This window comes from Artibeus jamaicensis, unplaced genomic scaffold, assembly GCF_021234435.1.
Source record: "Artibeus jamaicensis isolate MK-2021 breed Jamaican fruit bat unplaced genomic scaffold, CSHL_Jam_final contig_3230, whole genome shotgun sequence".
In the NCBI taxonomy this organism is placed as follows: Eukaryota; Metazoa; Chordata; class Mammalia; order Chiroptera; family Phyllostomidae; genus Artibeus; species Artibeus jamaicensis.
Genome location: NW_026521764.1, coordinates 3,101,994 through 3,122,284, shown reverse-complemented (window position 1 = coordinate 3,122,284; position 20,291 = coordinate 3,101,994). Strand labels below are relative to the sequence as shown.

The window sequence follows — 20,291 nt, the reverse complement described above, 5'->3', positions numbered from 1 at the left end:
GGATAGAGCCAGAGTTCAAAGCCAGTTCAATTTAACTACTTAATTCCATGACTCCTGGGAATTTAGAGCAGAAAAGAGACCCTGGAACCTTTTTCTGGGAGGATGGACCGGGGAAGGCAATGTCAGGTAGATTGAAGTGAAAGGAGAGGTGAAGTAGAGACCCTGTAAGAGGGGTCTCCAGTGCCTTGGTGGCTATGGGCATGGAAAAATGGAAGACAAGTTGGGGGCCATGAGATGGCGATCAGATGTGCTTCGGGGCAGAGAGCTCTTCTAGCTCCGAATCACGGTGTTGAGGGGTTTGGGGGGAGGAGTGTGGGTGGCTTAGGAGAGGGTGGGGGTCTTAATCAGAGTCAGGGGAGCCAGCACAGGTATCAGCACGAGGGAGCGATGAGTTTTTGCTCTTGAAGTGACCAGGAGGCTTCATGTTCCAGTGATAAACCCAGGGGCCGTCCACCAGGCTGGGGACAGGAGGGAGAGCCAGGAGAACAGCGGGAGTGCACAGCTGCCACGTTGAAGTCGTGGGTGTGGGTAAGACGACCAAGAGCTAAAGTCGATAGAAAGGTGAAGGACAAAATTTTGGTAACAGTTTAAAGATAAGAGGAATTAGGTAAGAGTGTTACACAGATATGATAGAATGATCTTGGCACAACTAAAGCCAGGAATGAGCTAATGCTTGCAAAAGTGGTTAAAAGCTACAAGACAGTTTGCAAACGTATATCTAGGTCTAGATGAAAAAAATGAAAGATAAGCTTCTAGGTGTGGAAACTATCTGTTCAAAAAACGTTAGAAGTTAAAAGACTTATTCTAATTCTACTTGTTTTTCATCTCTTTTCTAAAAACTGCTAGTTAAAAAGAATAAGCGTGGAGAAGAGGAAAGTGAAACCCAAGACGGGAAGGGATAGGCGAGAGGTTCTGGGCTCCACCTCAGCCCCAGACACACCAGAGACTGAACCGCTCCCACCTTCGCGGGACCTCTGGGGTGAAGCCACAGGCAAGAGGCTGAGATGGTGTCAGAAGTCCAAAAATGGGTAGATGCTCTCAGGATTATTAGAGAGAGAAAGGAAATGTCTGAAAACTCTAGACCAGTGATTCTTGGGCCTGGCTGTGCATGGGATCTTGGTAGGGAGCTTTTACAAAATACTGTGGCTCAGGTCTCACCCTTAAAGTTTGTGATGAAAGTGGTATAAGGACATTATATCCCCCCTTGGGGCATTCTAACAGGCATCCAGGAGTAAGAAGCCCAATTCCATACCCATGAGTTCTGTCTGTCACAGCAAAGTTCTTGAATGAATTATCTATTACTACGTAGATAGACGGTTCACGTTTACAAAAGGAGCCTATTTGAGTTCACTTAAGACAGGACATGCTGAAGAACCCTAGTTTCCCTTCGTGGTGAGGTTATCAGATCATAAAAATACCACAGACACAGTCGATCTTATTTCTACTAGTTGACACCTGAGGATTCAGGGAGGGTCATCCCTAGCTCAGGAACCTGTCTCCCGTAGGGCTTGGATGACATAAGAGGTGAGGTCTTACACACTGGGAACCACCCGGGTTGAAGACTGTCTTGAGAATATGGTAGCTGGCGAGGACAGCACAGCCTGATGAAGCAGAGCCAGCAGCAAATGCCCCTCTCTGGAAGGAAGCCTGTGCTCGGGGGCGTGGGGGAAGTGCCAGGAGTGATGAGAGTAGGGGTTCAGCAGGCAGGCAGCCAGTGTTGCCAGAGAAAGGTCTTTATGAGCAGCAAGCCCCTTTCCCACTTTTTAAAGGAGGACATCAGACTTCCGAAAAGTCTATTTGGTGTTGAAGTTTCTGTCTTGTGATATCCTTATGAGAGTGGAAAATTAAGGTCTAAGTTGATAGCTTCTCTACTAGTGAAGGATAGGATCGTCTAGGTATGTGACATGCAATTTTCATAATCACCGTTTAGAAATTACCTTTGCCTCTTTCTCTACATCTGCCGGTAAGTGTTCTCCCCTAGAGATTTACCAGCTTTAGACTGTCCACCTGTAAACTTCCGAATGGCTGGTAGTTAGCAATGTTGGCCACTCAGGTCTCTCCTAATCTTCCTTTGCCCTTCTTCATGAGCAGTCTTTGATAGGCCACTTTCTGATTCTGGGAGTAAAGGGTTAGTATGTGGTTCCTCCCTCCCTTCTCACTTGTTCTTAGCCTGTTTGGGGACTTAGAACTGCCAATCCAAGGCTAGGGTCCACCCAAGAAGGTAACATGGAAGGCTTGCTAGAATTGGAGGCACAGTAGAAAACTACCTACTATCAAAACACCTTGTCAATGGCCCAGAAGCAGCTTGTACAACTTTCTAGCTTAAAAAAAAAAAAGGATGATGACTTATTTAAACATTGTCTTACTTTGCAACATATCTGAAGTTGTTTCCAAGTAATACATGTACTACACAAAGGCATAGTGGGTAGCTGAGAGAATTGGAGCACAGAGACAATAAAGGTAAGCCAAGCACACAGAAACACTCATCTATTAAAGACTGCCTGCAGCATGCCATTAACCTGACTGTGTCCATCCTCGAACTTCAAACAAAGAGGGGTATGTTCTCAGACATACATTCTGCGCGTCTAAAGGCCAAGAACAAGTGAGGCATTTAGGAGTGGCACTTTGATGCAAGACCTGGACTGTTTCTCATAAAGATCCTTTATAGCCTTTGTCTTGTGTAAATCGGTACGGCCATGTTCCAGAGCCATTTGGAATATCCAGTAAAACTGAAACTAGTTCTGCCTTGAGATTCAGCAGTCCCACTTATTTTAGAAAATTACGCCACAGCCTCACCGGGAGCAGATCCTGCAGCACCATTTTTTAATAGCAAACACCAGGAAACAACCTAAAGGAGTAAGTTGAACACGGCCTAGTCATCCCATGGGGCAGAGGTGCAGGAATGAATGAGAATGTGTGCGTTGTGCATAATCATTCTGAGTGGAAATAAGCCAGCCGCAGAAATGTCTGGTATGGTGCTATTTATTGCACACACAAAAAAGAAAAAGCCAGAAAAATGGTGGCTATGTGTGTTTGTATAAATAAGGGTAGAGAACAGTTAATTTTGGGTGATAAGAACATGGAGTATTTTTATTTTTCTGATAAGAGAGAAAAGCAGCCTCCGAGACATTGTGCACAACAGTGACCCCCCCCACCCCGTGTTCCCCACAGGCTAACTCATCGAGAGGTGACTGCCCTGCTGTGTTTTATACACATTTATGTGGTTAGCTCATCACTTCAACAACCCCTTTAGGGAGAGCTTTTAATTATTTCCATTTGTCAAACGAAAAGCTGAGAATCAGAGAGGCTAAAAATATACCTAAAGCCACTTAGGTTGGCTTTGGACCCAGTCAGTTTGAATCCAGAGTTTGTAGTCTTACTACACGATTATACAAGATTTCCCAGTGGGTTGGATGTAATGCCCGTCACTGCAGGTCAGAGGCCTAACCCAGAGGCCAGGGCAGGGAAAGTATATGGCAAGAGCCTGGAGGGTAGATATTTTGTGTTCAGGATCAAGGGTAGATTCATGGGCATTGACTCTTAGAACTGCACTGCAGTTAATGTCTTAATGAAAATAGGGCTCCTCATCAGGATGAGGGATGGCATGGGCTTCTGCTCACCCCACCATGCCATGTGGACCTCAGCAGGATAGGGTCTAACTGGCCAACTCTATGTTCATGTCTGAAGAGCTGTGTGAGAAAATTTGGTGTAATGATTATATGTGGGAGTGGGGACTGGAAACACGCGTATCTGGCATTTACCATCCCGGGTTTGAAGTAGTAGCTAAGCAGCAGCACAGTATTGTCTTTGAAAAAGAGCTTGGGGGTCCTCTCCAACCTGTTGTCAAACGTATAGAAGATGCCTCAGGATTCTGTGCCCAGGATAAAATATTAACCTTGGCAGTGGTTCTTAAACTTGGCCATCAGAGTCATGTGGAGAATGTGTTAAAAACAAGTCACTGAACTTCTGGTCATGATGGCAGAGTTGAAAATGTGCTGTGCTTGCCTTCTCCCATAACCACATCGAAATTACAACTAAAGTACAGAACAGCCATCACTGAGAACTGCCTGCAGTGTGGCTGAGCAGAACTAAAACCAAGGATATAAAGAAAGTCCATCAAGACTGGTAGGAGGGACAGAGATGCTGAATGGGCTGGCCCCATGCCCATGTGTGGGGGTTAAAAATTTGGAGGGATATCTTGCCTGCAGAGGTTCCCCCTGAGGACTGAGGTGTCCTAGGCCCATACCAGGTTTCACAGCCCAAAGCTCCAGTGCCAGGAAGAAGAGTGCCCATGACTCTGGCTATGAAAACCAGTGGGAATTATGGTTGAGTGAGAAGAAGGGCTTCTGTAGTCCCAGGTATTCCTCTTCAAGGGCCCATGCACGGACTTACTTGCTGAGGGACTCACTTGCTCTGAGCTGTGACACTGGAGCAGCGGCTTGAAAACCCCCAGAGACAGATGGGGAAGAATTGAATTATTAGGCTTCAGGCAAGGGCTGCTTTCTCCTAGAGGTAAGTGCTGGCAGAGGCCATTATTTCTTTGCTGAGCCCTCCCCTCAGCAGGTACAGGCAAGTGCCATATCTGAATCTCCGTCAACCTGGCTCACACTGTTTGCCCCATCCTGGTAATTACCTGAGACCCTGTCCCACCCAACTTGTGGGTCCACCCAAGCCATTTTCAGTGGCTTTTCCATTAAAAAATAGCCTGTCTTTGCTTATGCTTCAGACTTTCCTAAAATCTCTCAAAAGTTCCCAAACCCCAAACAAGCAGCATCTGACTTTGGTGTGCTCCATACCTCTTGCTGAGTGGCCCTAAACTTGACACTAGTGACTGCCAGTCTTGATTTGCAGCTTAGTCTCTCTCAGGTACCTCCAAGCCCAGAACAAGTAGCAGCCATCAGCAGTTCACTTTGTAACTCATACCAGGTGGCCCTGAGTAGAGCAAAGGCAGCAGCTGACTTAGCCTGCCTCCGACTCCTACCAAGAGGCCCCAGAATCAACACACCCAGGGACCAGCTTCAGACCACACTAGAGCACCACCCAATCACCTCCACAAATAATATACCCACAGAGCAGGTTCAGTAGGCATCAGAACCCTGCTAAAGTGAATCCTGCTCTATGAAGTCAGCCCCTGTATAACAAGTCCTTCACTATAGTCACAGCCAGTCCCCACAACCAAGAAGCCTAAGGAGTAGTCAGTTGCTCCCATTGATGTTCTAACAGCAGTCAAGGATCAGTTACAACAGGAAGGTGCTTGCTCACACACACACGGAATACTTCTGGAGCACCTGGCTCAGGTGACCAGGAAGACTACATCAGTGAGCCCCACAGGACACTTATGACACAAGGCCACTGCCAAGATGGAGACATAGCACCTCTTCTTAATACACAAAAAGCAAACAAAAAGAGGCAATGAGGAGATGGAAAAACATGCTCCAAGTGAAAGAAGAGGACAAAACTCCAGAAAAAAAACTAAACAAAATGGGGACAAGCAGTTTACCAGATTCAGAGTTTGAAACACTGGTTACAAGGATGCTCAGTGAACTCAATGAAAACTTTAACAAAGAGACAGGAAACAGAGAAGGAGATAAAACAAAAAACATAGAAAAGAACCAGTGAGACATGAAGAATACAACAAGTAACCTGAAGAATACATTAGAGGGAATCAACAGTGGAGTCATTGGAGCAGAGGATCAAATCAGAGATTGGGAAGGTAAGATAGGAGAAAACACTCAGAACAGTAAAAATACAAAAGAATCCAAAAAATAAGGATAGTGTAAGGGGTCTCTGGGACAATATCAAGCATAAAAACACCCACATCGTAAGAGTACTAGAAGTAGAAGAGAAAGAGCAAGGAAATGAAAACCTAGTTGAAGAAATAATAACTGAAACCTTCCCTAACCTGGTGAAGAAAATAGACATACAAGTTCGGGAAGTGCAGAGCCTAAAACAAGATGAATTGAAAGAGGCCCACAACAAGATATATCATAATCAAAATGCCAAACATTAAAGACAAAGAGAAAATCTTAAAAGCAGCAAGAGAAAAGCAGTTAGTTACCTACAAGGGAACTTTCATAAGACTGTCAGCTGATTTCTCAACAGAAATACATCAGGCTAGAAGGGATTGACAAGAAATACTGAAAGTGATGAAAAGCAAAGACCTACAACCAAGATACTCTACCCAGCCAGGCTATCATTTAGAACTAAAGTACAGATAAAGACCTTCCCAGCCAAGAAAAAAACTAAAGGAGTTCATCACTACCAAATTGGTATTAAAAGAAATGTTAAAGAAAGTTATTTAGGAAGAAGTAGAAAAAAAAGATAAATATGAATAACAAAATGACTACAACTACATACCTCTCAATAATTACTTTAAATGTAAATTGATTAGATGCTCCTGTTAAAAGACAGTTTCTGAGTGGGTAAGAAAGCAAGGCCCATATATATACTGTTTATGAAAAACCCATGTCAGATCAAAAAACATACGGATCGAAAGTAAAGTAATGGAAAAAGGTATTTCATGAAAATGGAAATGAAAAGAAAAAAAGCCAGTGTAGCAATATTTATATCAGACAAAATAGTCTTTAAAACAATGGTTACAATGAGACAAAGACAGACCCAGCAATTCCACGTCTGGATATTTATATAAAAAAATCCAAAACACAAATTCTAGAAGACATATGCATTCTTGTGTATATGCAGCATTCTTTATGAGCCCAGGTATTTTCATTGATAAGCAAGTGAATGAAGAAGAGATGGTACATATATACAATAGACTGTTACCCATAAAAAGAATTAAATTTTGCCATCTGCAGCAAGGATGGACCTAGAGGATATTATGCTAAGCAAAGTAAGTCGGAGAAATAGAAATACCTTATGATTTCACTTATATGTGGAATCTAAAAACAAAACAAAATAAACAGACAAAACAGAAACAAACTCATAGATAACACACAAGATTTTGATGGCTACCAGATTGGTTGGGGGTTTAGGGGGATGGGTGAAAAGGGGAAGGGATTAAGATGTACAAATTATCAGTATTAAAGGATAGTCATAAGGATGTAAAAGTTCACCATAGTGAATATAGTCAGTAATATTGTAATAACTGTCTGGTATCAGATGGGTAGAATATTTAACGGGATAATCACTTCATAAGTTATATAAATGTTTAATCATTATGCTGCACACCTGAATCTAATAAAATATTGCATGTCAACTGCAACTGAAAAGTAAAAATTATTTTTAAACTTAACAAGTGAATACATTTCTGTAATTTATAATTTTTGTTTATATACTCTTTAATCATCTCTTATGGCAATATTTTTGTAGTGCCATGGATAGGAAAAAATTGAAAGATGAATTAGTGGTGCATCTCCAGTGAATAAAATTGATCAATTAAAACAAAACAAAAAAAGCAGGTGGTCAGGCCCTACCCTCAGTTCCTGACTTCACAGATTTGTAGCCTGAGAATTGACATTTCTCACAAGCTTCCAGTGGGTGCTACTGCTGCTGGTCTGAAGACTGCTTTTTAAAAACCACAGGCCTAGGATAATAAACTAGGGTTTTGGCTTCCTACTCTATCTGCCACATCACAAATACACAAGTGGAAGAATTAGTTCAGGGTAGATAAGAACAGTTGAAAACTACTGGCTATGTCAGAGGGCCTCAAACTCTAACGTGCACAAAAATTACTTGGGGGACGTGTTAAATATGCACATTATCAGGCCCATCCCTAGATATTCTGATTCTGTTTATCTTAAATGGAGTTTCCAAGATCTGCATTTTAATCAAGGATTCAGGAAACTTTGAAGAAGGTAAACCTAGATACTTTGAGAAGTCAGACATGACTGCACAGTTATGTGCAGTCTAAAATGCCTCTACAGATATTTACAGTGGGTGGCACATCTGGACCAGAAATGCCAGTTGATGAACAAACACATATGAGCTATAGAGAGGATCTCAGTGCCCTGGGTGTGCTTCTCCTTGGTGAGTCTCCCAGTGTGATTTCCCTGGGTGAGGACAGAATTCACATACCCATGCCATCCATGGATGCTGTGATGAAGAATAAGTGGGCCAAGTACACCGAATGACAGTTGGTCCCTGAAAATATCTTGACAGACTGGACTAGCAGGCCAAAATTAATAGTAATAAAGTTACATCCTGAATTTCAGTAAAAGGAAGTCAGGGAGGCCTGTTCAGAAAAGAGAAAGCCTAGCTTCTCCACAATTGCTCCGACATTTGAGTCCCAGAGAACAGAGAGCACTGTTAGTGGTTGCAGTGTGTACAGGACAAGAGAGGCGATTGCCCTCTTCCTTCCAGCACTGCCTGACTGCACCAGGAGCTTGTCTTTTGGTCTGGGCACCATTTTCAGGGAGGCACAGATGGATGGAAGTGTAATCAGAGCTGGACATCTGTGACCATGAGGGCTCTGGATCCGTGTCACATGAGAAACGGCTAAGGGAAATGCGGCTCTTAGGTCAGGAGAAGAAACGGTTGCTGGGTGGGAGGTGGGGATGGTGGGAGTTCCAAGGCCGGCTGTGGTGGGGAAAAGGGTGAGTCTTGTTCTCTGTTGTGATGGAGGTTAGATCTAGGACCGATGTATGGACATTATAGTGAGACACATTTCAACTCTAAATGAAAAACCATCTGGAATTTTTTTAACAACATTAAATTTCTGTTCTGGGAAACAGTCAAGCATTGATGATCTGGCAGTGATACAGAAAGAATTCTTGCTTTGGGAAAGAAGCTGGCTAGAATTCACACTTAGGTTCCAAGATTTTGGGCGATGATTGACAAGTATTTTCATGCTTTTCCTTCTATTTACTAAATAGTGGCAAATAAACGGTTTGAGCCACTGTCAGACTTTTTGTCTCATGGAAACTGACATACTGCCAGCCCGTGTCCATGTGCATTTCCGTTGCCATATCGGACTCTGAGCAGTAACAGATTCTCCTCTCAGAAGTGGATTGCAAAGGGCATAAAACACCTTCTTCACGGATGGTGAGGCGGGGAATGACCGTTCTGTTTCAACAGGAGAGAGTAAGCATTTGAATCTTTAGGCTTCTTGACCCCAGCCTTCCCAGAAGACACAAAGGGTTTCTGGAGGGATCCTTTGCCCGTAGAGAAGTGGGGGGTGGAGGTGTCTTGGACTCTGAGTCTCATTCCTCATCCCACAGGAATGGCCAGGGAGCATCCCTGCCCTGGCCAGTGGTCCAGGTCATTGCAGCAAGTCGGCCACATCTCACACAGTGGCCCAGGATCAGCCGTGAAGGCCACTCTGATTGGAACCCTCTATCTGGAGCCCCTGCTCATCTGCAGAACTCACCACCAAATAACCAAAGCCCTGCTTGTGGTCATGGAACATTTTGGAAGTCAAGACAGAAAGTGTCACTTATTTTTAAAAAGCTGCATATCTAGGACTAGAGTGATTTTTTTTTACTAAAGAAGACCTGAAGATCATAAGTGGATATTCCATTATACATTTGTTGCTGTTAGTTCAGGACATAGTTTGTCTATATGCCATCTGGGCTTCATGTGAATTGTTTGCAAGGATGGAATCAGAATTGCTTCTCAAACGAAACATGACCATGTGTGTGAGTGTCGGCCCTTCGGCCTAAGGGGAGAACAAGTAGCTGTGTTATATGCCAGTGTTTCAGATCTGCCAGTTAATGTGAGGCTGCTTTTTTGGCCAGCCAGGGGTGATGAATCATGCGGCCTTTACATTTCAGCATTTCTGTCTGCCTCCCAAGCAAGCATCTATTTGGGTGATTTAAAAATCTGTTCGCACTTGGGTTACGGATTTTGAGAAATGTTACTATGTTGAAAGACAAAAATGTTTTAAAATTCTACAGAGTCCTTATATAGTTTTGATTGCAAGGGCGGGCAGGATCTCGTCTTTGCTGCGGCTGCCCCTCTCAGGAAGCCAGGAGAGGAATAAATGGAACTAACATCTGTTCGGGGTCTGTTCTGTTCAGGCCAGGCAGCTGATCCTCATTTCCTCATTTCATCCTCACAGTTCCTCATTTCCTGGATAAAAAAAATGAAGGTCAGAGAGGTTAATACATTTGTCAAGATGCACAGGGTTTATAATGAGGGAGCACCAATTCAAACTTAGGTCCGGCTCCTTGAGAGGCACATACGTGATGCATACATCTCCTTTCTATCATTTTCCAAACTCTGTATTCTTTCCTAAGTGAAAGTGTCCAAGATAAGTCTTAAAGTCAGTCTTCATTGCCAAAAATGCTTGGCAGTGCCTTGGTCATCTGTTCTTCGCCATTCTTGAGAGAAATCAGAGTTCTTTTCTCCCTAATGGAGGCCCTGTGTGTTTGCACGTCTTATGCCCGTTGGACTTTTAGCCGGAACTCTGTTTTCACCTGGGCCTCACCCATCAGCTTCCCAGGCTGGGTGGCGATGGTGAGAGCGGACCCAGCTCGCCCCAGAGGCCCAAGCAGGGCCGTTTTGATTTGATGTAAATACATCAGGCTTTACACACCTGTCGGGTTTGACTACCAGGTGGTCTGTTGAAATGAAAGCAGGTTCCGGACTGGACTCTCTCACACACCAGACACTTGGGTTAGGCAGGAGGCACCAGAGCAGCCACACAGCCTATTCCTGTAAGCTTGGGCACATCCCAGCTCTGTCCTGGGGCATTGGGACAAGTATTTGCAGGAGAAGGTTACCCTGGACAGGTACCGCATCGTTCAGCAGAGAGATTGGCCCCCACCAGTTGGATCAGGGGCCAGGGATGGAGAACCTTCTGGGGAGGCTGCACGTGCTCCATTTCTTCATCTGGGTGGGGGTGGCAGCATTTGCAAAGGTAAAATTCCACAGAGCTGTCTGTGCCCTTAGGATTTGTTCACTTTACTATGTGCAACTTATGTCTCAGTAAAAAAATAAAGGGGAAAATGAATGATTGTCCATAGGTCGTTCATAGTCGATAAGCAGGGGAACTACTGTGTTTTGTTCAAACCCCTGGAGTTAGAGGTTTTCCACGGAAGGGCTGAAGGGAGGGTAAAATCACACGAAGGTCTTCATTTGTGTCCCCTGCATCCTCTCAAACACCCCGAATTGGTGGCCTGGCCCCTGGACGTGATCCGTCTCCCCACAGTGCTTTCCTTCACCATTTTGCTGGGTCAGCGCGGTGATGTCAGCTTCACGGAGTAGAAGGCACAAGGCTTCTGTCTGACTTCCTGGTCAAGGCCCTCTGCTTCGGGACTCCCTTCAAGGTCTTCCCTCTGGTCACCCCCCAGGCCAGCCCTCAGAGTTCTCTAGGTTGGAAGCAGTGGCCACCTCACCCCAGTAACCACCTTACCCCCAGGGTCACCATGGCCTTCATTCCCTCAGCTGCCCTGCTTTAAGCAAATTCTTTCCCCTGAATTTGACTTCTTTTGTCATTTAAGCTGCTCTTGGTAATTTTAACAGAATTTCTTTTTTTTAAATTTTTTTATTGATTATGCTGTTACAGTTGTTCTATTCCCCCCCTTCATTCCCCTCTACCCTACCCCCCGTCCCCACCATTACCCCCCCTTTAGTTTATGACCATGTGTCTCAAGTCCTTTAGATTCTATATTCCCCATGCTATTCTTGACCCCCCCCATCTATTTTCTATCTACTGTCTATGCTACTTATTTTCTGTACCTTCGAGGCTAGACAGGCAGGTTCTTGGAGGTGGATGAAACAGATCTATTTTCCTAGGCAAGAATTCCAGACACACCCCAATGGGTGTGGGGGCAGGGCTGTGCATTCTCACCCTTTCTTTTCCCCAAAGGAGAGAAAGAGAAGTGGGTGTGGCCACCAACGGTGGTTTTTGCAGAAGTCTTAACATTAAGTACCAGTTGAAAGGGGTTGGGCATGTGACCTGCTCACAGCCCTGGCCTTGGCAGCTGGCACCTGAGAAGGGAAGTTTGGCGGGAGTTAAAAGACAAGGAGATGACCCCGTTCCTCGGTTGTCTCTACCGCAGGGTAATGGTGCTTCTGATTTTTCAGTTTCAGAGTTCCCGTGACTCATATTTTATTGCCCAAGGGCGCTTTTCTTTTTCTTCTTCACAGGTCATGTGCCACCTCATCCCATACTGACTGTTAGAATCTCAGCCTTGAGAAACAATAGCAGAAGCATTTGGTGGCATTCCCAAGCCACTATGGAATCAGTCATCATAGCGACGGCTGCTCCCCTCACATTTCACCATTTTTAAGATCTTAAACAGCAACAGCCAAGGCTGTTGTTAAATAAACCATTAATATATCATCACAGCCTCTCTTGGCAGTTGTTAACTAGATTGCATTTGCTTCTAACTTCAGGTACAATTAGTCATGCCCCAAAGTAAGGCTACATTTGTGAAGAGGCTGGTCCAGTGTTGGATCCCATGCATAATGCATACAGAGATTTGGGGGGTTCTAAGGAAGCAACATGGGAATTGAGCTCTATAACTACAGGCACTTTAATTTTGTTGTCTGAGATTTTATTTTCTTTCATGGTCTTGGTTTCAATTTATAGCTTTAGCATATTTATTTATTTAGAACTAAGTTTTAGTGAAAGGCAGAGGAGATTTAATTACTTAATAATTAACCAAAAGTTTGATACAACGATGTAGACTCCAACCAGCAGTGTTGTGGATGCGACAAACAAATTCACATGGACTACAGAAGTCCTGTGGAGAAAAAGGGACGGCACGGCCAGTCTCTGGGTGAGAGAGCTCCCCAACTGGTGCCTGGACAGGCTTTTATTGCTTTTCTGGGAGCATTACCTCAAGGAAGATCTTCATTCACCATTGTCAAGCAGTAATGATCAAATACTAGATAACATTCAAAGAACTATGAGGGCTTATTCTGAGTCAGGGTCAGCTAGCTAAAGGGCCATAAAACTTTGGGAAACAAACTTATTTTATACTTGGACACTTGTCAGAAAATTGAGGGCATCCTTAGCAAAGCAGGTTTCACAGGATTTTATGCATTCTTTCTTAGGCTTGATCGTCCAGGGGAATCACCCATTCCAGCACAGGGCTGTGCCCACAGGAGGCACTGTTTCAGGCTTAAGTCAGGCAGGGGAAGTAAGGCAGCCAAGAAATTAGGAAACTTCTCATAGAGAGAATGAGGACTCAGGCTATGTCAAAGCCAAGGGGTGAGGGCCCATCACCTCCTTTTGCTGTAGCCCCCCCAAGTCCTTCTCTGAGGGCCCCTTTGTGACTGTGCCTGTCTTAGGTCATCCCTCCCTTGAGGAATCTTATCCGTCATTGTCTAACCAGTCATTCTCTTGGGGCCAAGCAGGGTGAAGTAAAAGGGGGCAGAGGTGGTTTCCTTACCAGAAAGATAAGCTTTGTCTCCTTAGTGGCTTATGGTCCCAAGATCTCTTTACTCAGCCTTAGCCATGGGAGGTGGGTTACAGCTTCTGAAATTAGGCAGAGCAATTTCAAACAATACAATATCTAACTAGCTGATTCCTGGACAATTATGTAACACTTTCCTTTTAAAGTACACTGTGTGAACAGGAAGAATCAAATGGGTTAGATATATTTTTTTCTTTTGTTAACATGTTTGGGAAAGTTGTAGAATTTATTTGAAACTACTAGTGTTTCAAATGAAGATCTGGCCTTCTGAAGCTCAAATGAAGCACGTTAATCACCCTTAACTCAGTGGGTGAAGGCAGTAGCCCAGCCCTAAAATGATGCAGGGGTGGCAGATGGCAGCCCAGCTAACACTTTTAGGGTGTCCCTGTTTGCATCCTGGTGGCTCCCCTTCCCCACCACAGACCCTTTGCCATCTTTGAGGGCAGTGCTGTGCATGGGAAGGAATGAGGTGCTGCTGCCTCTTCGGATCTGGGTTATGATGATGTGCTCGCTCCCAGTCTCCCCAGTCCAGCTCCTCAGTTCTCTCAGGTCCCAGAGAGGGAGTACTAGCTGGTATCCCCTGCCTGGCCATGGACTTGCTAACTTCCAGCACCAAAGTTAAAGGCCCGGGCTATAACCAGGTTCAATCTCTTGCCAGCTGTGTTATTAGGCAAGTTACCTAACTTCTCAGAGACTCCGTGTTTTAGTTTCTTCCTCTGGAAAATAAAGAAAATGCTCTCCCATCAGAATGTTGATTAAATGACACAATATGTATGGGAAACCAACAAATGATCATTGTTTGTTTTCATGGCTAATATGCTAATAGATGATATGGAAAAATTCTGCTTTCCCCCTTGGTTTTTGTCATGCCATGTAATAATTTTTGTTCTTTAAGAGACATCTCCAAAAACCTTTAGTAAAACAAATCTCCTATCCCCTCCTCCCAAAAAAGATTTTTAAAAGTTGCAGTAAAGTACACATGACATAAAATTCACCTTTAAATCATTTTAATTATTGTAATTCAGTGACATTTAGTACATCCATAATGTTTTGCAACTGTCACTCTTATCTAGACCCAGAACATTTTAATCACCCTAAAAGGAAAACCTGCAGCCATCAATTAGTCATACCCCACTCCCCAGCTTCACCAGCCCTTGACAACCACTAGTTGGCCTCCTGCCTCTATGGATTTGACCACTCTGGGTAGTTTATGTAAACAGAAGCAGACAGTAGGTGGTCTTTTGTGACTGGCTTCTTTCACTTAGTGTAACATTTTCAAGGTTCGTTCATATTATAGCATATATCAGTACTTCATTCTTTCTAATTCCTGAATAATATTGCATTGTATGGAATGCTCTCTGTACACTCTCTTAGTTCCTTCAGACCACTGGTTGTAACAAAATCCCACAGGCTGGGTGGCATATAAGCAACAGAAATCTATTTCTCACAGTTCTGGAGGCTGGAAGTTCAAGATGAGGGTGCCAGCATGGTCAGAGGGCCAGCGTACTAGAGTAGCAGGCGTGCTGCTATATCCTCTCCTGGTGGAAGGGTTAGGGGGCTCTGCATGGTTTCTTTTATCCCATTAAGGGCATTAATCCCATTCACGAAGGCATTGCCCTCAGTATCTAAGCACCTCCCAAAGGCTCCACCTCCTAACACCATCACTCAGGGCATATAAATTTGGGGGGGGGGCACGCACATTTATACCATAGCATATACCATATGTAGTCTAGCCATTCATCAGTTGTACGTTTGGGTTGTTTCTCCCTTTAGCTATTGTGAATAGTATCGCTATGAATATTCCCGTACAAATTTTTGTTTGTTTTTTATTCTTTTGGGTCTCTTCTTAGGAGTGAAATCGTTGGATCATATGATAAGTCTATATTTAATTTTTTTAAAAAACTGCCAAACTGTTTTCAACTATGGTTGCTCATTTTACATCCTTCGCAGCAATGCCTGCAGGCTCCAATTTCTTTTAAGACTTGTTATTTTCTGTTGCTTTTTAAAAATTTTTTTATTATAACTAGCACAGTGGGTATGAAGTGGTATCTCATTGTGGTTTGGGTGGTTTCTAATACGACTGATTTTGTATGTTTCTGGACTCAAACTTTTTTACTACTCACTGTTCCTATTGCAAAGCTACATAAAAAGTCACGTACACATAATTTCTAAGAAGAGGAAGGTGTGAAAGCATCTTTTCCTTTACAGTCCTTGGTGTAGCTAAGCCTCATGGCTCTGTATCTGTCCTGTAGGTAACCTACTTACAGACAGTCAGTGGCTAATCATAAATGATGCCACATGCCTCTGACCTCTCCAATTTTTTTCTTTGATTTTAGGGATTTCCTCTGGATCATCCAAAATGTTTTCAACACTTACTGGATAAGAGCTGAGCCCCCTGCCTGTTTGGAATTTCCATAGTCTCTGCTCCACTGTCTTCTGATGGCATTTTGACTGCATCGAGGCCACGTGACCCACTGCTCATGATGAGTGATGAGAAGAACCTCGGAGTGTCCCCAAAATTGGTCTCCCCGTCAAGGAGCCCAAGTAGCTGCTCCTCCAAGCAGGGAAGTCGGCAGGTGAAGTTTTAACTAATGCAACTTTTAAAATGCAAATTTAAGTCAGGAAGGTTGCAAATTTAAGTACGTATATTTACTTGGGAACACCTACTTCTCAGTTTAAGATCATTTGCTTCCAGTCATATCTTAATTACACAAGACAAGTACATTTTAGATGATTTTAATAATGCAGCTTCAGTGCCTACCAGGTGGAAAGAACTGTACCTTGCTCTTTGCATTATTTTACTCAGTCCTTGCAACTGTCCTCCAACACAGAGATTCATATCCCTATTTCCTCCATGGGGAAGCTGAGTCAGACCCCCCCCCATCCCGAGTTACTTTCTTAAGGACAAATAGCTAGTAAGTGGCAGAGCAAGCAACCCAAACTCAGTCTGTTTTGCTCCAGAGCCCACACGGTCATTTTTACCCTACAAACCAAACAGAAAAACAATTGCTTTTCCAGTAATTATGATACCCCCCATTTTCCCCTTCCTTCCCTTTACCAAACCTTATTTATGACACCTTCCAACCACAGGCTGCCTTAACAGCGACTTTAAGTCCCACCTGCTCTGTTCCTCAACAAATGAAGAAGTGGCCAAAAGTAGGAAGAGTAAAAAAGTGAGTCAAAGGACTAAATAATTAACTCCTAAATAACAGTTAGCTAATTATCTGAGGGGTTTTTTTGTTTGTTTGTTTTGATTTGGTTTTGGTTTTCTTTCTAATAAATCCCCCTGGGCAGAATTTGCTGGTTTGAGATCAGTGGCAGAAAATGCTCATTAATCATTACAGCTCTTCCACCTTCAGTTAAGTGGAGAGAGAGAGAAAGTGGCAGCCCCAAAGCTCTTGTTTTACCACCAAGGCAGCCTCTGAGTCTCTTTGGTATCCACTGGCTCTGTTGGTTTTGCTGATGCCCCATGGGAAACACCGGCCTAAGAACTGGCCCAGAGGTTTTGGCTCCAGTTTTGGAAGCAGCAATTTGGCAACCTCCTACTGCAGGCATGTCCACACATCTATAACACATGGTCCTGGGTCTCTCCATTCCAATGCTGCTGGGGACAGGGAGCTTGCCACCGCACAATACTGCCTCATGTTATTAGAATCTATGACTCTAGCCAAATTAGATTTTGCTATAGGCCTGACATTTGAGGAGTCCTCCAAGATCTCTCCTGAGGGGTTAAGAAGAATTTTTTTCAGTACAGTCATTACTTTCTGCTGGGATTTAAACCATGACTAAAAATAGTCCTTGGCTGATACATCATGGCTCCCTGGGACTTCCATTTTCATGAGGGTAGCTATGCCTACTCCCTTTGTCAGCTTTCCGGGGGGTATTTCTCTCCCCAAGCCAAATTTCTGGTTGGGTTTAGAGCCACATGAAGATTTCCCCCCTAAACTTTGTACCTAGTAGCATCTATTGTTTATCCTCCTTGGATAAAGGGGGAGAACATGATTTACTTAAGCCAGAGCTTATAACACCATGGGAATTGGAGCAGTCCAGTGAAATCTCAGGACTGAACACTACAGAAACTTTGTTTGCGGGGGTGGTGTGTTATTTGAAATTGGTTTGGTTTCCATAGAGCTTTCTCTGAGGTTATATCATAAAGAATGAGAAATGTGTTTGATGCCTTTGACTTTTCCTGATTTAGAAAGGTTGGTCATCACCTGTTCATTCATCAGATGGCCTTCTTTTCTATTTACAATCTCCCACTTTAATGTGCTTGCGATGGTTTTTTTTTTTTTGTAGACATAAAGACTTATTTTTCCTCTGTGGCATGGGTGTAAATGTTTTCCGCTCTTTCTCCCACCCCACCCGCCAGGCCAGCAGCTGTCTATTGGTAGTAGTTGCTAGGAGCACTGTGTTGAGAAGGATTCTGCAGTTGAGTCTGGGCACAGTGGGAAAGTGCCATGTTTTTAGCTGTGGCTCACGGGCATAGGCAGGGTGAGTGGCAGCACAGGTACCACATTCGTCACCCCTTCGTGACAATAGTGGATTGATATCAGGCGATCTTTGCCATGTATTATGTCATCGGAGACGTTTCAGGCAAGTGACATTAGCCTCAGTTTTCTGTCCATTCATGGCCTTGTTTCCAGACCCTCACCCCCTGCAGAAGAAATGGTTCGCTATGAAGTAGACCACCCTTTAGATCTGGGGCCTTTACCGGTAGGAGTCTGTGCTCCCTGCAGGAAATCCCCAACGAGAGGCAGACAACTTACACAGAGAATAGGTTGTTTGTCCCTGCTGGCCGGCTTCATTGTACCCTGTTATTTGTAGGGTTCTAGGTTGATCTTTGCTTCAGTGTGCTTCCCCATCCCAGACTTTGGCCCAACTGTCCCTTTAGCTAGACTGATCCACATGAAGTTGTTCTGCCCTCTTAGGTTTTGTGATTTTTTTTTTAGCAGAGTCTTCATTTATTGCTTTAACACTTTAAAGATGACTTTTTATAAAAAATAGTAAGTGCTCACTGTAGGCCATTTCCCAGGTACATGTCATCTGTGTGAACTGCAATACCTTAGTTAATTACTTTTAAATGGCTGCTGACAGGTCAAGTTAAAGGAATCCCGAGAGTGACTGTTGGTTGTGGAGGTCATCCATGACATTGTTGAGTGGTTTCCTTTGAGTGGGGGGCATGAAGGGCTGGTTAGGGGCTATTCATGAGGGACTAGGAACAGAGGGAGAGGTTCCTCAAGTCATACCAGACCCCCAGACAGGGTCTATGAAGACCCCAGTCTTCCTGGATGTTCTGTTTGGGAACCTTGAGCTTGGCTAATGCCATGCTTAACACTGCCTTCCTCTCTCTGTGTGAAAAATTCTCCTTGATTTATTAATTGATTGAAAGAGTATATGGCTCTTTGAGTCCCAGGTCTTATTTACACATCTTTTTGATGTTCACAGCACATTGCAGGTGCAAATTAGTAGACCAAGTGTCCTGAATGCCAGCAGCAAGCATCCTCCTATCAGGGCAAGTTAGAATGGATGGCCGGGTCTACATGTGGCATGGGAACAAGAAACTCAGACATTCCTCAGCTCCCTTACTTGTGATGTATTGTGAGGACCTTAAATAATGACCAAAGGCCTCACTATTGAGTTTCTTCTGGCATGTGATGATGCAATCCCAAATGCTTTGTATTTCTGTGGCCTCTGAGTGAGCCACTCCACTGGAAACTGTGGAACAGGAGTACAGACTGTCTCTGTTGGTACTGACCTGTATTCACACTGGCTTGTTGCTGGCTGGGTGACTTTGCCAGGTTATATAAAACCTCTGGGTGTCAGTTTTTCAGCTGTGAAATTTAGATAATTGCACTTCCTTTTGAGAACTAAATGAAATAATAAATATAAAGCACCTAGGCTAGCAGATGGTAGATGTTTGGTAAGTGTGGATTAAATTAATGAACAAAGAAGGCTTCAGTTGCCAGGTAGAAAATTACTGCTCACAAAGCTCTGTAGACATACGATGTATGTTGAGAGGTATCTAAGTAGGAGAGGCAATTGCTCTTTCAGAACTTGTAAAATATGAATAATTGCAGTTTCCTCTTGTGTTTTCCCCACTGCCCTGTTCCATTTCTCTCCTAGAACTTTCAAAGTAACATTTCAGAAGCCAGATTGAGCTGAAGACGAATGAGTAGGTTGTATCTTTATTGAAAGAGTATTATGTGCCCTTCACTTCTATTTCTTCAACCACTGTCTATTGAGAAGCTATTATTAAAGACTGGCCAGGGAGACTTGAAGCTACATAGGTCAGGACAGCCGAGCAGACCGCTACAGACACGTGGTCAACTCCAATTGGGAAGACTGTGGATTGGAAAGAGGGCATGACCTCCATCTGTTTTTTTCCTTTTTTCTGTGTTGCTAGCATTTGCTATATAAGTCAGAAATCAGAAAGAGAGTCCTACTAAAATAATTGGTAATGGCTTGGTTCATGATCACAGGGGATTTGAAAAGGAAAGATATATTGCCAGATAAGTCTCCTACAGTCATGCAGCTTGTTATTGTCACCCTTTTGTCCCTGGGCTAATCCAAGGTAGCCTTTGAGCCTCCCAGAGCCATCAATGAGAGTTTATTTCTGCTGGCTACTAGGTTCTGCAGCACTGCAGGCAGCCCAGGCTGGCTGGGCTCGGGGCCAGAACCCATAACACACAGGAGCTGAATGAGAGAGAACTTGCCAAAAAGCAAAACGTGAATTAAAGCTATGATGTTCAGGTGTTTATAAGTTCGGCTGTCTGGGTATTGAAAATGCTTAGTCCTGTTTATTTCTTTTAATTTATCTGGTTTTCAGAGACATACAGATTTACCAGCCGCCTTTTGTAAGTATGGGCTGAATTAACACCACGAGAAAGACCATTCAAGGAGGAAGGACTTGGGAATGTCATAGTTTATCACGTTGTTCTTTGATGGGCATTGAAGATGAAAGGCAATGAG

General features: G+C 43.8%; 1 protein-coding gene across 6 annotated transcripts in view; it reads left to right on the top strand.

The window, feature by feature from the left end:
- OSBPL3 (oxysterol binding protein like 3) overlaps window positions 1-20,291 on the top strand; it is a 157,701-nt gene that overhangs the window by 66,820 nt on the left and 70,590 nt on the right. For all 6 annotated transcript variants that reach the window (XM_053663609.1, XM_053663607.1, XM_053663608.1 and 3 more), the window contains exon 3: window positions 15,659-15,898. In XM_053663609.1, coding sequence (XP_053519584.1) covers window positions 15,803-15,898 — 96 coding nt within the window. In that variant the 5' untranslated portion in view covers window positions 15,659-15,802. The remainder of the gene's footprint in view (window positions 1-15,658; window positions 15,899-20,291) is intronic.